The sequence below is a fragment of the Cottoperca gobio genome, chromosome 23 (genome assembly GCF_900634415.1).
Source record: "Cottoperca gobio chromosome 23, fCotGob3.1, whole genome shotgun sequence".
Lineage (NCBI taxonomy): Eukaryota > Metazoa > Chordata > Actinopteri > Perciformes > Bovichtidae > Cottoperca > Cottoperca gobio.
This window is the reverse complement of record NC_041377.1, coordinates 3525314-3539771: the sequence shown is the minus strand read 5'-3', so window position 1 is coordinate 3539771 and position 14458 is coordinate 3525314. Positions and strand designations below refer to the sequence as shown.

The following is a 14458-nucleotide window of genomic DNA, read 5'->3' as shown; positions in this document are numbered from 1 at the left end:
TTGAGCCAGGCTACATATCATTTGTAAAAAATGTGGCCTCTTAAACCTGTAAGAAACTAATCTGGATGATAAAAAAAAGACTGCAGGCCAGCAACAGTCCAGTCATGGGAAACATTTTGACATTAATACACTGTGAACCAACATGTCACTGCTACAATACGCTGACCATCTCTTTGGGCAACACTGTATAACCGAATTTTAAACAATTTTCACATCCCTTGACAAATTTTACAGAACAAATTTAACTCCTGTTTCTGGTCATATAGTGTCAAATTCAATACATCATTAAAATAGTATATAAAAAAAAAGAGAAGTAAAAGTAAACTGCAGAAACAAATCAGTTAGCAAGAATAGTGATTCATATAAAGACCTTGAAAGACCATGAAAAGACCTGCTTATGGCCCCTTTCAGGCTTTCTATTCCCCCCACAGTGCACTGAAAATGGTCACTGCAGCCACCAGCGCCACAGTCACCAGAGCTCCTCTGGTCCAGCCAGTGCAGGTTACTGGTTTCAAATTGAACACCTGTGAAATGAAAGAAAATGTAAGTGAAATTGTTCTTTTAATCATTTATTATTGAGTTTTTCTTGCTGTACACGAACCCTGTTGGTATTGGGTAGCAAAAGGTCACTTGAGACACGGATAGAATACGACAGAGAACAAGTGTTACCCAGGATGTCCAGGCGTCAGCTCTGAGGATCCCCTGCCCAGGCGCAGTGCTTGCTATCCAGGCCTTCACCGCTGCAGACAGGCCCTGGAAGCCCCATAACTGCCTGTGGATATCCCTGGAGAGAACAACACCAATGTCTTAACAGCCAGTCACGTAAAAGCTGTTGAGATGGATGTTTTTTGCTCAGATGTTTTACCGATATATGGTCCTGGTCAGAGCCTGAGCGGGTCTCAGCATGTGGAGAGGAGTTCGTAGCCAGTTGGGCTGTCTGCTGGCCCACTCTCGATCCAGCTGGTCTCCAATTGCAGCCAACTGGCTCCCAAAGGCCCGTGCAGCCCTGGCATTTATCCTGAAGTGAAACCAGACATGACTCTTGTTCAGTTACCAAGATTATCACAATGTTGCTGTTAACACAAGGAAGATCGTCTGTATGTGGTGACATTTTGCAAAAAAGAGCAAAAGTACTTAGTGAATAATATGTTTTTGGATTATAATTATTGATGCATTAATGTGTTCATTACTTTAATGTTGAACTTTTTATCATTACTTTATATATTGCTGGGTATGTTGTGATTTTCACCAAGTTTATCGAAACCAATAATAATAATAATAATAATAGTAATAATAATAATAGTAATAATAATAATAATAATAATAATAGTAACAATAATAATAGTAATAATAATAGTAATAATAATAATAATAGTAATAATAATAATAGTAATAATAATAATAATAACAGTAATAATAATAATAATAATAATAATAATAATAATAATAGTAATAATAATAATAGTAATAATCATAGTAATAATAATAATAATAATACTAGTAATAATAATAGTAATAATAATAATAATAATAGTAATAATAATAATAGTAATAGTAATAATAACAGTAATAATAATAATAATAGTAATAATAATAGTAATAATAATAATAATAGTAATCATAGTAATAATAATAATAATAATAGTAATAATAGTAATAATAATAATAATAATAGTAATAATAATAATAATAATAATAATAGTAATAGTAATAATAATAATAATAATAATAATAATAATAATAATAATAATAATAATAATAATAATAATAATACACAGTGCAAGTTAATAAATCAATGTAGTGGGGTAAGAAGTACAATATTTGACTCTAAATTTTTGTGAAGTAGAATCATAAAGTTGCAGGAAATGGAAATACTCAAGTGACATACAAGTACCTCCAAATTGTACTTAAGTACTTATTACTTATTTTTGTTACAACTGATCCCATGTGGTCTGTCTGAGCTGTATGTTGTAATGAATAATCTGGGGAAGGGCCTGTATTGTACCTGAGGTTTATGTCAAACAGGGCGTCAGTGTCCACTCCCCCAGGTCCAGCCTGGAGGGAGACGACACGACTCGGCTGTCTTGTTTGTTCAACCATCTTTGTTTTCTGAGAAGACAAACCGGTATTATTCAAATTATTCATATCAGTATACGTGGGAGAAAGTTCTTAGAGCTTCACCAGCAATGCAGGACAGGGAAAGGCTCCATGGTTTAAAAGTGTTTTGCTGCTTGACTCCCGAATGTTCATAAACAGGCTGTGTAAACACTGGCTCATGTGACTAGGATAGGTGGTGGCTGTGTTACTGGGGAGAGAATCCAGGTAGATAAAACAGGCTCTTCCTGATTTGAAGAGATGACATCATCTGTTGGGTGGTTGTAGCCGACTTATTACTGTATACATCAACAAAAGTGTGTATGTTTACGACTAGTTTATGCAAGAATGCATCTAATCTACCTTTATTAACAGATTTATAACGTGTTATTTGAGCCAAGGATCAGGTGTATTCCCTGTGCTCAGAGCAGTTCCTGTTGTACCTGCACTCGTGCCTTAAATGCAAATGCACCATTTCCATAACTCAAATAAACCAAACTGCCCCTATTGCCCTACCAAGAAGAAATAAAACATAAATTGCTCTAAGTAATTTAGTTATAGACTTTGTATTTTGTTTTTTTATTCTAAAAGTATAGAACAAAAAGTGTTCATGTGTGTAATTATATAGATTTATCTTTACAGTGTTAAAGCCAATTTGATGACAAGAATACCATCAAAATAAAGCTTTAAATGTGAGAACCTCAACAATATAATCATAGCTGTTATATCTAGACTAATACCCGGAAGAGTTTTAATCGTGTGATAGACTAAAGTCATTTTCCATATTGTCATAACAAAGAGATGAAGTCATCCTTCTCACCCAAAGAAAACAAAGGTCGTTTTGAAGATCACAAGTTTTCAATTACACAAAGATATGAATAGATTTTTTAAAATGATTAACTACATTTACAAATGAACAAGTATATTGTATCATGTTGAAATAATATAATTAGATATTAAACGGATATAAACGCTAACGGACAGTAGAACAGGTGCAAGCACAATAAAAAATAAGAAATGAAAGTAAACCTACCTTCTGTGTAGATTAAAGTAGACGCCGCCCTGTAATACATATATGGACATAATCATTTAAATGTTTTTGTAAGTAATAAAAATAAAGAAATATTAAGTTTTTCTTCGTGTACTTACAGCAGCGTCCTTTAATCTTGTTGCTCTCAGGTAACTGCCACAAATATGACTGGCCACGCCTTTACAGGCTGTTGCCAAGACTGACAACCAGGGGGTGACATGAGCAGCATCAAACAGAAGATTCAGTTTTGGTTTAAGGACAGGATTTCTTAAATATCTGCTCATACTAATAATAACAGTAAAATACTTCAGACTTGTTTCAATGTGTGTGGAAGGTGTTTATGCATTTGCATCACATGTCATTGCTAAGACAGACACATACTCTAATTGGTCAAAAAAAACTTTAATTAGGCTCACAATTGACATACAATTTAAAATAATATTCATTACAGTTAATCAGTCACGAGAGGTCTAAAATATGCAAATACACATTAGCATTCACTGTCAGTCAAAGCATACTGTACATATTCTCCCAATGTATGCACATTAAACCACATTTGTAGATAGAAAAAACGTAGTATCCATATAGTATTACATTTTTACTATTTTATATATTCTAATAATAATAATAATAATAATTGTGTCTGTCACCCATGTTGTGCATGTTCCTTAAATTATTAATGGCATTTTGTGCATTGTGTACCATAACACCTGTACATAGAGTATATAATGACAAAATGTACTTTGCTTTGATTTGGACGGTTTCTAATATATTAACAGAATATATTACAAATGATAATGTTTTATGGAAAACGTGCACGTGTGTATTATAAACTGCACATGCAGCTCAACACTGCCCCCTGCTGGTACGCGGTGGTAACGACATCCTGCAATGAGACCACTGCGTCCTCCGTTGCTAGGTTATTCTCCCGGAAGGACCAAGCCCATACCGACGTCGTTAAACGTTTTGAGACATTTCTTGTTAAAAGAAAACATTTAAAATTGTAATTACGTCGCATTGTAAGCTTATCGCATATGCTATTACGTTTTAATAGCTACTAATTGTATTGTGAAGGAGTAGTTTGGACGTTTCGTCACTGTGTCCAGCTTCACGACGCAGATAAATGCTAGCTTGTTAGCAATAAAACCGCCAACATAGAAACCGTTATTTGACGTGAGTTTGAGCTATTGACGTGTTTCGCTATGAGTTTAGCTAGCTAACGACAGTCTGATGAGATTGCATCACTGACTGGGTGATGTCCGCCCAGCAACCTCTGCAGAAGTCCTGGGTGGGTTCAGCAGCTTGCTAACAGAGCCAGCCTGGCTACTAGCTGAGGCTGATGACTGGCTGTTTCCTGACATTGATTTGCAGGTAGGTGACTGCTTTGCTGCATGGTAGCTGCATGCATTTTCTCTTTTTTCTGTACAGTGTTGCTATCTTGATAAGAGTCCTATCTGTTAACCGCTTTTTGCTCCACCCTAAAGGGAGGCACCATGGCCGGTAAGGTGAAGTGGGTGACAGATATTGAGAAATCAGTGCTCATCAACAACTTTGAGAAGAGGGAATGGACTCATGTCACCGAAAACGACGACTGGAATTTCTACTGGTAGGTTTACACCTTATCCCCATTACACCTGACTCTTTAGTCCTTGGATATTATACTCTCCAAGCACCATTAACAGGCAGAAGTGGAACAATTACTCATAATTTATAAGTGAAATGCAATGTAAAATACAAATGAATACCTACTTAAAAATCACAATTTTATTATAAAAGCAAATATGTATTCTTGAACTTGTATGATAGATACATACTAGCTAGTTTTTACTTTTGGTATAATGAGTCTTCGTTTTATTTTCTGCTGTTTTTAAAGTCTTAATGTTTATTCTACTTAGTATTTTCTGTCCTTTTTTGTTGTAATGTATTTGTTTTTGTAAAATGGTATCTTTGAGCCTGGCTCATACATATTGTATTTTGAACATGACAATAAAAAAATATTTTAAAAAAAACCACTCCATCCTAATGGTCACAAGATAAATCTGTGAGATAATCACGAGGTAGGGAAGAAGTAAAAACGTACCTCTTACATCTATTGTTTGTACATTCCTTTAATCTTTGCTCTTTTTGTGAAACATTGGATCATTTTAACTCTTTGGACCTGGAAGAGTCACATAAATGACACCTTTTGAGACGTCTCCTTGGTGAAACAGACATCCGAAACGTGACAGTGCGCCAACTAGACACTGCTTTATTGTTAAGCGTCACACAAGCCAAAAAGATTGAAAACCACTGTAATAAAAACGACAATATATGCCTTTCGAAATTTAGTAGAATAGAAGAATAAAGGACTTTTTTTCAGCTGCAAACAGAGTGCATGTTGATCCTGTTCTAGTCATTAAATCAGTAATAATTACATCACCAAGCCTACTTCCAGGCCCAAACTCTAGATCACCTTAATGCAGGTTTATTTGTACCCATGTGTAGGATGAGCATCCAGACCATCAGAAATGTGTTCAGCGTGGACACCGGCTACCGCCTGTCAGATGAACAGATGGTTAACCACTTCCCCAACCATTACGAGCTGACAAGGAAGGACCTGATGATCAAGAACATCAAACGCTACCGCAAGGAGCTGGAGAAGGAAAGCAGTCCACTGGCAGAGAAGGACGAGAACGGGAAATACATTTATTTAGGTATCCATTCGAGTGCTGACGGGAGGGATGAGTGTAAAAATCCACACATTTCTTTCCTTACAAAGCTGAAACTATTTTCTCTTTGCTTTGTGCAGATTTTGTCCCTGTGACGTTCATGCTCCCCGCCGATTATAATCTCTTTGTGGAGGAGTACCGCAAGAACCCGTCCAGCACTTGGATCATGAAGCCCTGCGGGAAGGCTCAGGGCAAAGGCATCTTCCTCATCAACAAACTGTCCCAGATCAAAAAATGGTCCAGAGACAGCCGCACCTCCACGTGAGTTACGCAAATCAAATCAAATGTATTTATATAGCCCAATATCACAAATTATACATTTGTCTCAGTGTGCTTTACAGACTGTACAGGTTACGACACCCTCTGTCCTTAGACCCTCTGTCCTTAGACCCTCTGTCCTTAGACCCTCTGTACTTAGACCCTCTGTCCTTAGACCCTCTGTACTTAGACCCTCGCATCGCACAAGGAAAAACTTCCTAAAAGAAACCCCATAATTAAAGGGGGAAAAATGGAAGCAACTGAGGAGGGATCCCTCTCCCAGGACGGACAGACGTGCAATAGATGTTGTGTGTACAGGATAAACAACATAGTACAAATACAACATTTGACAGAAAATGATGTTGTGTTGAAAAAGAGAAAGTTTGGATGAATCCAGGAAAATGTCAATAAGGCTTCCCGGTGTCCAGCAGGATCCAGGGCAGCAGGCGCAGCCACGATTCATGATCCTGACGTAAACTTTATCAGTGGCAACCTGCCACATGAGACACAGAAACTCCGGGGATGATGCCCCGGATGCTATGTTAGTAACATTCATTTACATAAATGCATACAGATGAGAGGAGAAGAGAGAGGGGAGGAGAGAGGAAGAGAAGGAGGAGAGCAGGGAGGTGTCCCCCGGCAGTCTAAGCCTATAGCAGCATAACTAGGGGCTGATCCAGGGCAAACCTGAGCCAGCCCTAACTATAAGCTTTATCAAAAAGGAAAGTCTTTAGCCTGCTCTTAAATGTGGAGAGGGTGTCTGCCATCCCGAACACAAACTGGAAGCTGGTTCCACTGGAGAGGAGCTCGATAGCTGAAGGCTCTGGCTCCTATTGTACTCTTAGAGACTCTAGGAACCACAAGTAACCCTGCAGTCTGGGAGCGCAATGCTCTAGTTGGTTTATAAGGTACTATGATATCTTTAAGATATGCTGGAGCCTGACCATTAATTGCTTTGTAAGTCAGGAGAAGGATTATCATCATCAAGACATCATCATTACATGTGGGGAGGTGACTCTTTACATAGATTTGCATGCTGCCGTATGTTCTGTTTTTACTGTACCTTGGACCTTCCAGGTCGGCCTACCAAAATACGTTATCCCTGCAGCACTCTATAAGTTCTCATTATTTGAATATTTTGATTGGCGTGAGCTGTAGAATCTATTAAATGAGCATTTGATTCCCAGGTAAACATCCAAAACTGGTAGTGATCGTTTTGTCAGCAGTATGTGATTTGCTGATGCTTCCTGGTTTTTGCCCTCAGGTTTGTAGCAGCTAATAGCGGCAAGGAGGCCTACGTTATCTCCCTGTACATCGACAATCCTCTGCTGATAGGAGGGAAGAAGTTTGACCTGCGTCTCTACGTTCTGGTGACGACATATCGGCCTCTAAAATGCTACATGTGAGCCCTGCATTTATATTTTTAGGCAACAGCTTGGATCCATGACTACTTCCTGTCAGCTGATGTCATTTACATAATTTGCAACTATTGATTATTCGCTTTCTGTGTTTTGATCCTCAGGTACAAGCTCGGCTTCTGTAGGTTCTGCACAGTCAAGTACACACCCAGCACCAGTGAACTGGACAACATGTTTGTTCACCTCACTAATGTGGCCATCCAAAAACATGGGGTAATTCTGTAGTTTGTTATGGCTAGTAGGGATTGTTATTACATAGAACTCAGTGTTTTAAAGGGGCATTCCACCAATTCACTCTTCCACTTTCATAAAGTTAGGGGTGTTCTAAGCAGCAGAGGCCGCAATATCCTGACAAATATTATTATTACATCACACATACCATCTCTAGCTAGACGGCTTTCTCAAGTCACTCATGTGAGGATATTCATTATCCCGATAATTGAAATTTAGAAGATACTAAAGTTAATGTCTGAAATCGGTGGAGTGCCACTTTAAATTGAAGCAGGTTATATTTTTTCAATGTGTTCTTTTCGCTACAGTTATAGTTTTACAAAATGATATAACTTCTACTGACTAGATCCAAGACACTGGCTGATGAATTCCAGGTAATAATATTCCTCTTAAAGCTTATCTGTACATCTTTTGCAACAGAACTCAATGTGAAAAAAAAACAATTTCAATATCTAGTTAGACTGTTTACCTTTAACGCAGGATGACTACAACCACGTCCATGGAGGCAAGTGGACGGTCAGTAACCTCCGTTTGTACCTAGAGAGCACAAGAGGGAAAGAAGTGACCAGCCGACTGTTTGACCAGATCCACTGGATCGTGGTGCAGTCACTAAAGGCTGTGGCTGTAAGTGGACATCAAGTCTTTTTACAATTACTTTTACTGACAGCACATGACAATTACATACATATTAGGAAGTTTGACCAAACCGTGGCACCTATGATATACTAAGTGCCTGTAGAGGAAATACCAGAAATGAATTCATCCTGGACAAGCAACTTTGTGAAACACCCTTCGATAGCTCAGTTGGTAGAGCGGAGGACTGTAGTGTGACTTCCAGGTATCCTTAGGTCGCTGGTTCAAATCCGGCTCGAAGGAGTGCTTTTTAAGTGTTTAAAGTCATAGTCCAAAATCTACAATCAAACTAACGACAGCAGTTTGTTTGGAACACATGCAGTGTGCTCTGTGTTGTTGGCAGCAGAACAGAAGTCGATCCTACAGTGGCACCAACAATAACAGCTGGTGGAAAAAATATTTATTTATGCTTAAATGTATTTGTATCACTGAATATTGTCTTCTGGCTTTGTATATTGTATTATTTTATTTCCATCAACATGATTGATTGGAATTGGTTTTAGTGAGCTCACTTAAACAAAGACAAAGAGGGACAAACATCTTAAAGCCACTCACTCATAAAGCACTTATAATATATTTGTAAAGTAATTGATTGAGTATAAAACAGGTAATATCCATACCAATAAAAAATAAATTAAAGAAAACACCAGAAAAGCATAAAACAGATATGTAAGATATATAGACAGATATAACAATAATTCCATATTCTGTTTGTCATAGAGATGAAACCACCATTTTACATGTAGGCTATAAAAAAAGACAAGTATATATGATGATCTGAGTCACTTCCCCTCTCAGCTCTTGACACACAGGCTACTTTGAGTACTAATAGTTTTTTTTACTAACATCCATCCCTGCTGAATCATTCTCTATTACATTAAAATGTCACCAACATATCATAATCACCCACAAAGTAGGTCAATTCCTGTTCCTAATTCAGTCTCTGTCTTTTCTCTTTTTCAGCCTGTAATGAACAATGACAAGCACTGTTTCGAGTGTTACGGGTATGACATCATTATTGATGACAAGCTCAAGCCATGGCTTATCGAGGTGGGTAATTAAACACGAGGAGTTATTACATGCACACATACCTACAACTCACATTAAAGGACTTTAATTTACTTCACAACCCAAAGATAGTTAACATGCTTACACAGTGACACCCATGTTCCTTTTCTTTCAATGTTAAGCAACTTTAAATGCTCTTGAGGTTGATCTTTGTGTGTGTGTGTGTGTGTGTGTGTGTGTGTGTGTGTGTGTGTGTGTGTGTGTGTGTGTGTGTGTGGATGGATGTGGATGTGTGCCTCCCTGTATTCAAATGTGTGCTGAAGGTGTGTCTTTAACCCATCCAGTGCTTTATTCCAGCTGAAACACGTTGATGTTTTCAAACTGAGTATGCACTAAGCAACACAGGCTGTTACAGGTTATTTGTTGGTTAGTCTTTAACTTAAAATAAGATGCCTCTGTCATCATTGTATAATTTTTTTGTTTACATTCTACATATTCTGCTTGTCTTGTGGCTGCCACATTTCATTTTGACAACTGCTCATTGAATTGCTGGGTTTCAATGCTAGGTCTGAGCTATTTCTGTTAAACAGACTCCAATCTGATCTATTGTGGGCGACATAAAGTCGATTGTAGGACATGGACAGTCCTCAGTGAGGGACTGAAAAAACATGTGCCACAAATCTAGTCAGGAATGCTTTCCTTTGTTCATTATTCCCGACTCTCATTAACAAGTAATGCATAACAAAAGCTGAGAAACGAAACTCTTTTCTTCCCTGAAGTTGATATCAAAGATCGCTCTCTGGATCTCTTCCTGTTTAAATGTAAATGTCACTTTCTTTGTGTCATTCTCAGGTCAATGCCTCTCCCTCACTGACCTCCAGCACAGCCAACGACCGTATCCTGAAGTACAACCTCATCAATGACACCCTTAACATCGTCACGCCCAACGGGGACATCCCAGACTGCCGCTGGAATCGCAGTCCGCCCCGAGAGGCCCTGGGCAACTATCAAGTCCTGTGAGTGATGTTTAAATCTACCCTTCGATGGAGGAGTGCTTTTTAAGTGTTTAAACTCATAGTGCACTTGTACAGTGTGTGGCATTTGGTTCTGTTTGATTTGTTTGTGATCGATCGATATCACTTGACGGATGACTTTCCGTGATGTTCCTGAATGCATCACTGGGTTTCCGTAGTGTAGTGGTTATCACGTTCGCCTCACACGCGAAAGGTCCCCGGTTCGAGACCGGGCGGAAACAGTTTTTGCTTTTTGCTACTAATCACGATCATATTTATCAAATCAAGTAATGTTATAAGTACAGTACATGTATATATTTTATATATATTGATATTTAGAATTGTGCCTAACAGAAATATTATGTGCTTATTGCGGTTTGTTATGCTTGGTTATGATTTTACATGCCACACCTTATGTCTCCCTTCGATAGCTCAGTTGGTAGAGCGGAGGACTGTAGAGGTTACACCAGGCATCCTTAGGTCGCTGGTTCAAATCCGGCTCGAAGGAGTAACTTTTAAGCGTTACTCATAGTCCACATACTGCACACCAACAGTTGATAAACAGATACTGGGTTTACTCTTACTATATATGACGTGTACATTACGTTACTTAACTAAGTCTTTCTCCCTTTGAGACCTTAAAGTGCACAAATGCATTTTTCTTCTGGTGCGTTTTGTCACCTTGAAAAAGTAGATGTACCAGCCGAAGTGGTTATCGCAGTAATCCTTTGATCACCGGTTCAAATCCGGCTTGAAGGTATGAGTTTTAATCACGTCGTGGTCTCTGTCTTCACATTGTAAGATTCTGGTGCTTTGTAGTAGTAGTATATTACAGTACTTTATCAAATAAGGTACACTCTGCACTCTTTCACAGAGAACCTTCACTTATGCTTCTTTGCTTTTGCACGACAAACAGTTGTTACCTTAGTGAACTATCTGATATAGAGCTTAGAGAAAGATTTCACTCTTAGAATCTTGTTGATCCAAAGTCTAATCAGGTAATTATGCTCCCTGGTCTTTATTATTTAGCTTCTAAAACAAACTCCTTCGAGCCGGATTTGAACCAGCGACCTAAGGATGCCTGGTGTAACCTCTACAGTCCTCCGCTCTACCAACTGAGCTATCGAAGGGGCAGTGTTGTGTCACAAAAGACACAGAGCAGAGGTCAACTGCTGTTACAGAGACTTACTGTGTCAACAAGGTGTTAAAGTACACAATACCCGCACTATTTAGTTCAGAGCGTGGCACTTATTGGCAGACGACATGTTTATTTATGTGATCTAATCTAATTTTATTTATTCTTTTATTTATTTGTTAATGCATTTATTTCTACCTTTTTTTTATTCCTGTATTTATTAATTGATAAGTCATTTTTCATCCTCCATACTGAATGAGCATCTTGTGGACCTCCACTTTATTGTCATAATTATACATCTATATTACACATACTGTGTAAACCTGTCGTATATCAGCTACTGCAGAGCTGTTGTAATATAACAAATACTGTCATAAACGTGAAGTATATGCTCCTTAACCCTTATTCTAACTGTTGTTAAATGAGGACAGTATCTATATTAATAACTGACTTAGTTAATTATTTAGTGTACAAGTCATATTTAGTAAGAAAGGTTGTAATCAGGTTTTCAACTGTTAAAACGCTTAAAAGTTACTCCTTCGAGCCGGATTTGAACCAGCGACCTAAGGATGCCTGGTGTAACCTCTACAGTCCTCCGCTCTACCAACTGAGCTATCGAAGGGGCATTATGGTGCCATAAAAGACACAGACCTGTGGTCAGAATTGCTTCTAAAGAGACATACTATGTAAACTAGATGTTAAAGTACACAGTACATGCACTATTTTACAGAAGTTCCCTCACACGTATTTCCTCACTACATTATTCATCTGACTCTGATTCCCCCTGGGTGTCACCAGGTACGACGAGGAGCAGGCACAGAGCGAGAATGCCGAGCGTGACCTGCGGAGCCGCTCGGGTCAGTCCCTGGGGTCAAAGGGCAACAAGGGGAGTGCAGGCGTTCGCCCCGCTGCCGCCACCTGGAAGTGAGGTGACATTGCTGACTCCTAATGACTTCCTGTACATCATTACAGAGTCCAACAGTGGGGCACAGGGGATAAAAAAGTTTTTGCTTTCTTATCCCAGCTATTCGAGTTCACAGGGGGCGACTACCCTACTGCTGAAGGGGAGGAAAATCAACAATGTGGTCATATTTGGAAAGTTTAAAGGCCGGAGTTTGTCGCAGTTTGTATGAATGAGTAACTTAAAATGTAGACATTGTGTTGGTGGGGTCAATGTCTCAACAGCAGCACCAACAGCAGCTCGCACCCAAACCCAAGATCCCTGTGAAGATAAGGAAAAAGTGGATGAAACCTTTGGAGAGGAAAGTCAAAAAGAAGATGACAACTACACAAATGACAAGAAAGTTGTATGTTATATACATCAATGGTATTACAATCCAACGTGGAAAAAAGGAGGATTAAAACAACCTGAACTATGCATGATTACAGAGTCCTGACACTTTAACTTGGCCCACCACACAGGTGCTAAAAAGGAAAATGGAGGGAAAAGATATCTAACTAGTACAAAGGGTATACAAATATTATATACTGATAAATGTGTATAGGCTCCAAAAATTCAATAGTGTTTTTTTTTTATGTTTATTATCAGTATGCATATGCAGGGGTGGTTTCATTAAGATTGTATTCAGTGCACTTTATGACATTATTTTCGCTTGAATGTTAAATAGATATGTCGCATTTTGAGTTGGACCACTGAGGTCATATCTGCTGCACATCTAAAATCTTGAATACTAATATGTTTTGGTACACCTGCTACACCACTGATGAGTTAGCATCTACCTTGATGATACGCTGAAGTAGGGCTTCTGTATTTGAGTTGCTTTTTTCACAATACATTGTGGTATTTTTAAACATCATGCAGAAAAAAAACAGATACACGCAGCTTTAGCTTTTAACGCCATTGGAAAGAATGCATCACTTAAGTAATGTTTGGAGGGATTTTTAAGAAAGAGGTGTCTCAGTATGCTGATGCTGATTCAACCTTGTTCCGCCCTGCTCTGATATAGACTCCATTTGGAGCTTTGTGAAGTTAAATAGTTTATTCTTGATTTGAAATAACAAGCTGGAGGAAAGTCCTCTATTGATTATGTAATGTAATGGAATAGGTTTTTTTTGTTGTGTTGCTGTGGTAAGGGGCCCTATAGCCTTTGAGGAATCTAATCTGTCTGGAGTTTAGATTAATCAGAGGTCAATCCTTCAAAAGCCAAATGACCTTTATGTTCCTGCTGTTACTTGCAGTAAAGTAAGCCTCTGCATGGCACTGTTCCTTGACCTTGAAAGTTTGACACTCCCCCACAACCTCTACCTTGTTGTTTCATCCTGGAGCTGGTTACTACATGCAGAACAGCAGTTTATTGTGTAAGCCATATATGTTGGTGTGTGATCTCTAACCAAACTCCCCCTAACCATCTGATCTGTATTAGTCATTGTTTGGCTGGAAGACATGCATATCCTGACCAAATTTACTGAGAGATTAATTTAACTCTGAGGTGTGTCCGGCAGTCAAATAAGTAACTTGGCCGACATCATGCTAGGTTCCCATTACAGGTTGTTATTATAAACTGTGCACTTTGTGTTGTGTACATGACACAAAGTGTTTCTGTTTTTAGCTTTGCAGTCCTGAGGTCTCTCTGTATGAGAAATGCATTGTTTTCTTTTAGTTTGTATTTACCTTCCAATAATATATCCATATTGGTGCTGCCTTGACAATAAACAATGTTCATTTGAGAGTGGGAAAATATGTTTGTGATGTGGTGGGTGAGTGTGTTTAAGTCTAACCTTTCATACACACATTTAGCCCAAAGTGATTCACATGGAAAATAAATGGAAATACAAAACCACAAATACAATTTTGGAAGACTAAAAATGACAATATAATAAACAGCAGGAATTAAAAAAAACGTAAAAAATAATTATTAAAACTTAAAAACTAAGGCTATGAGGTTACTATAACTAGTAACTATAGCTGT

General features: G+C 38.3%; 1 protein-coding gene and 5 non-coding genes across 6 annotated transcripts; 4 read left to right on the top strand and 2 right to left on the bottom strand.

Annotated features, from left to right (window-relative positions):
• Positions 1 to 4047: 4047 nt before the first annotated feature.
• ttll1 (tubulin tyrosine ligase-like family, member 1) lies at positions 4048 to 14218 on the top strand. Its single transcript, XM_029462445.1, has 10 exons — positions 4048 to 4495; positions 4609 to 4730; positions 5609 to 5817; positions 5913 to 6093; positions 7355 to 7492; positions 7613 to 7721; positions 8220 to 8363; positions 9336 to 9422; positions 10233 to 10396; positions 12327 to 14218. The coding sequence occupies exons 2-10, from the start codon at positions 4618 to 4620 to the stop codon at positions 12454 to 12456; spliced, it is 1275 nt and encodes a 424-aa protein (XP_029318305.1). The 5' UTR covers positions 4048 to 4495; positions 4609 to 4617; the 3' UTR covers positions 12457 to 14218.
• Positions 8529 to 8615, top strand: trnay-gua (transfer RNA tyrosine (anticodon GUA)). The gene is given in 2 exon segments: positions 8529 to 8565; positions 8580 to 8615. It is a non-coding gene; the product is annotated as a tRNA-Tyr (tRNA).
• On the top strand, positions 10563 to 10635 carry trnav-cac (transfer RNA valine (anticodon CAC)). Its single transcript has one exon. It is a non-coding gene; the product is annotated as a tRNA-Val (tRNA).
• trnay-gua (transfer RNA tyrosine (anticodon GUA)) lies at positions 10815 to 10901 on the top strand. Its single transcript is given in 2 exon segments — positions 10815 to 10851; positions 10866 to 10901. It is a non-coding gene; the product is annotated as a tRNA-Tyr (tRNA).
• Positions 11437 to 11523, bottom strand: trnay-gua (transfer RNA tyrosine (anticodon GUA)). The gene is given in 2 exon segments: positions 11437 to 11472; positions 11487 to 11523. It is a non-coding gene; the product is annotated as a tRNA-Tyr (tRNA).
• trnay-gua (transfer RNA tyrosine (anticodon GUA)) lies at positions 12064 to 12150 on the bottom strand. The gene is given in 2 exon segments: positions 12064 to 12099; positions 12114 to 12150. It is a non-coding gene; the product is annotated as a tRNA-Tyr (tRNA).
• Positions 14219 to 14458: the final 240 nt, after the last annotated feature.

What these genes read in the sequence shown, in the direction of transcription:
- ttll1 (XM_029462445.1), top strand. Translation starts at nt 4,618, where the DNA reads ATGGCCGGTAAGGTGAAGTGGGTGACAGATATTGAGAAATCAGTGCTC. An exon ending in AGAGACAGCCGCACCTCCAC is followed by an intron (nt 6,094 to 7,354) that starts GTGAGTTACGCA and finishes TTTTGCCCTCAG; the next exon opens with GTTTGTAGCAGCTAATAGCG. An exon ending in TCAAGCCATGGCTTATCGAG is followed by an intron (nt 9,423 to 10,232) that starts GTGGGTAATTAA and finishes TGTCATTCTCAG; the next exon opens with GTCAATGCCTCTCCCTCACT.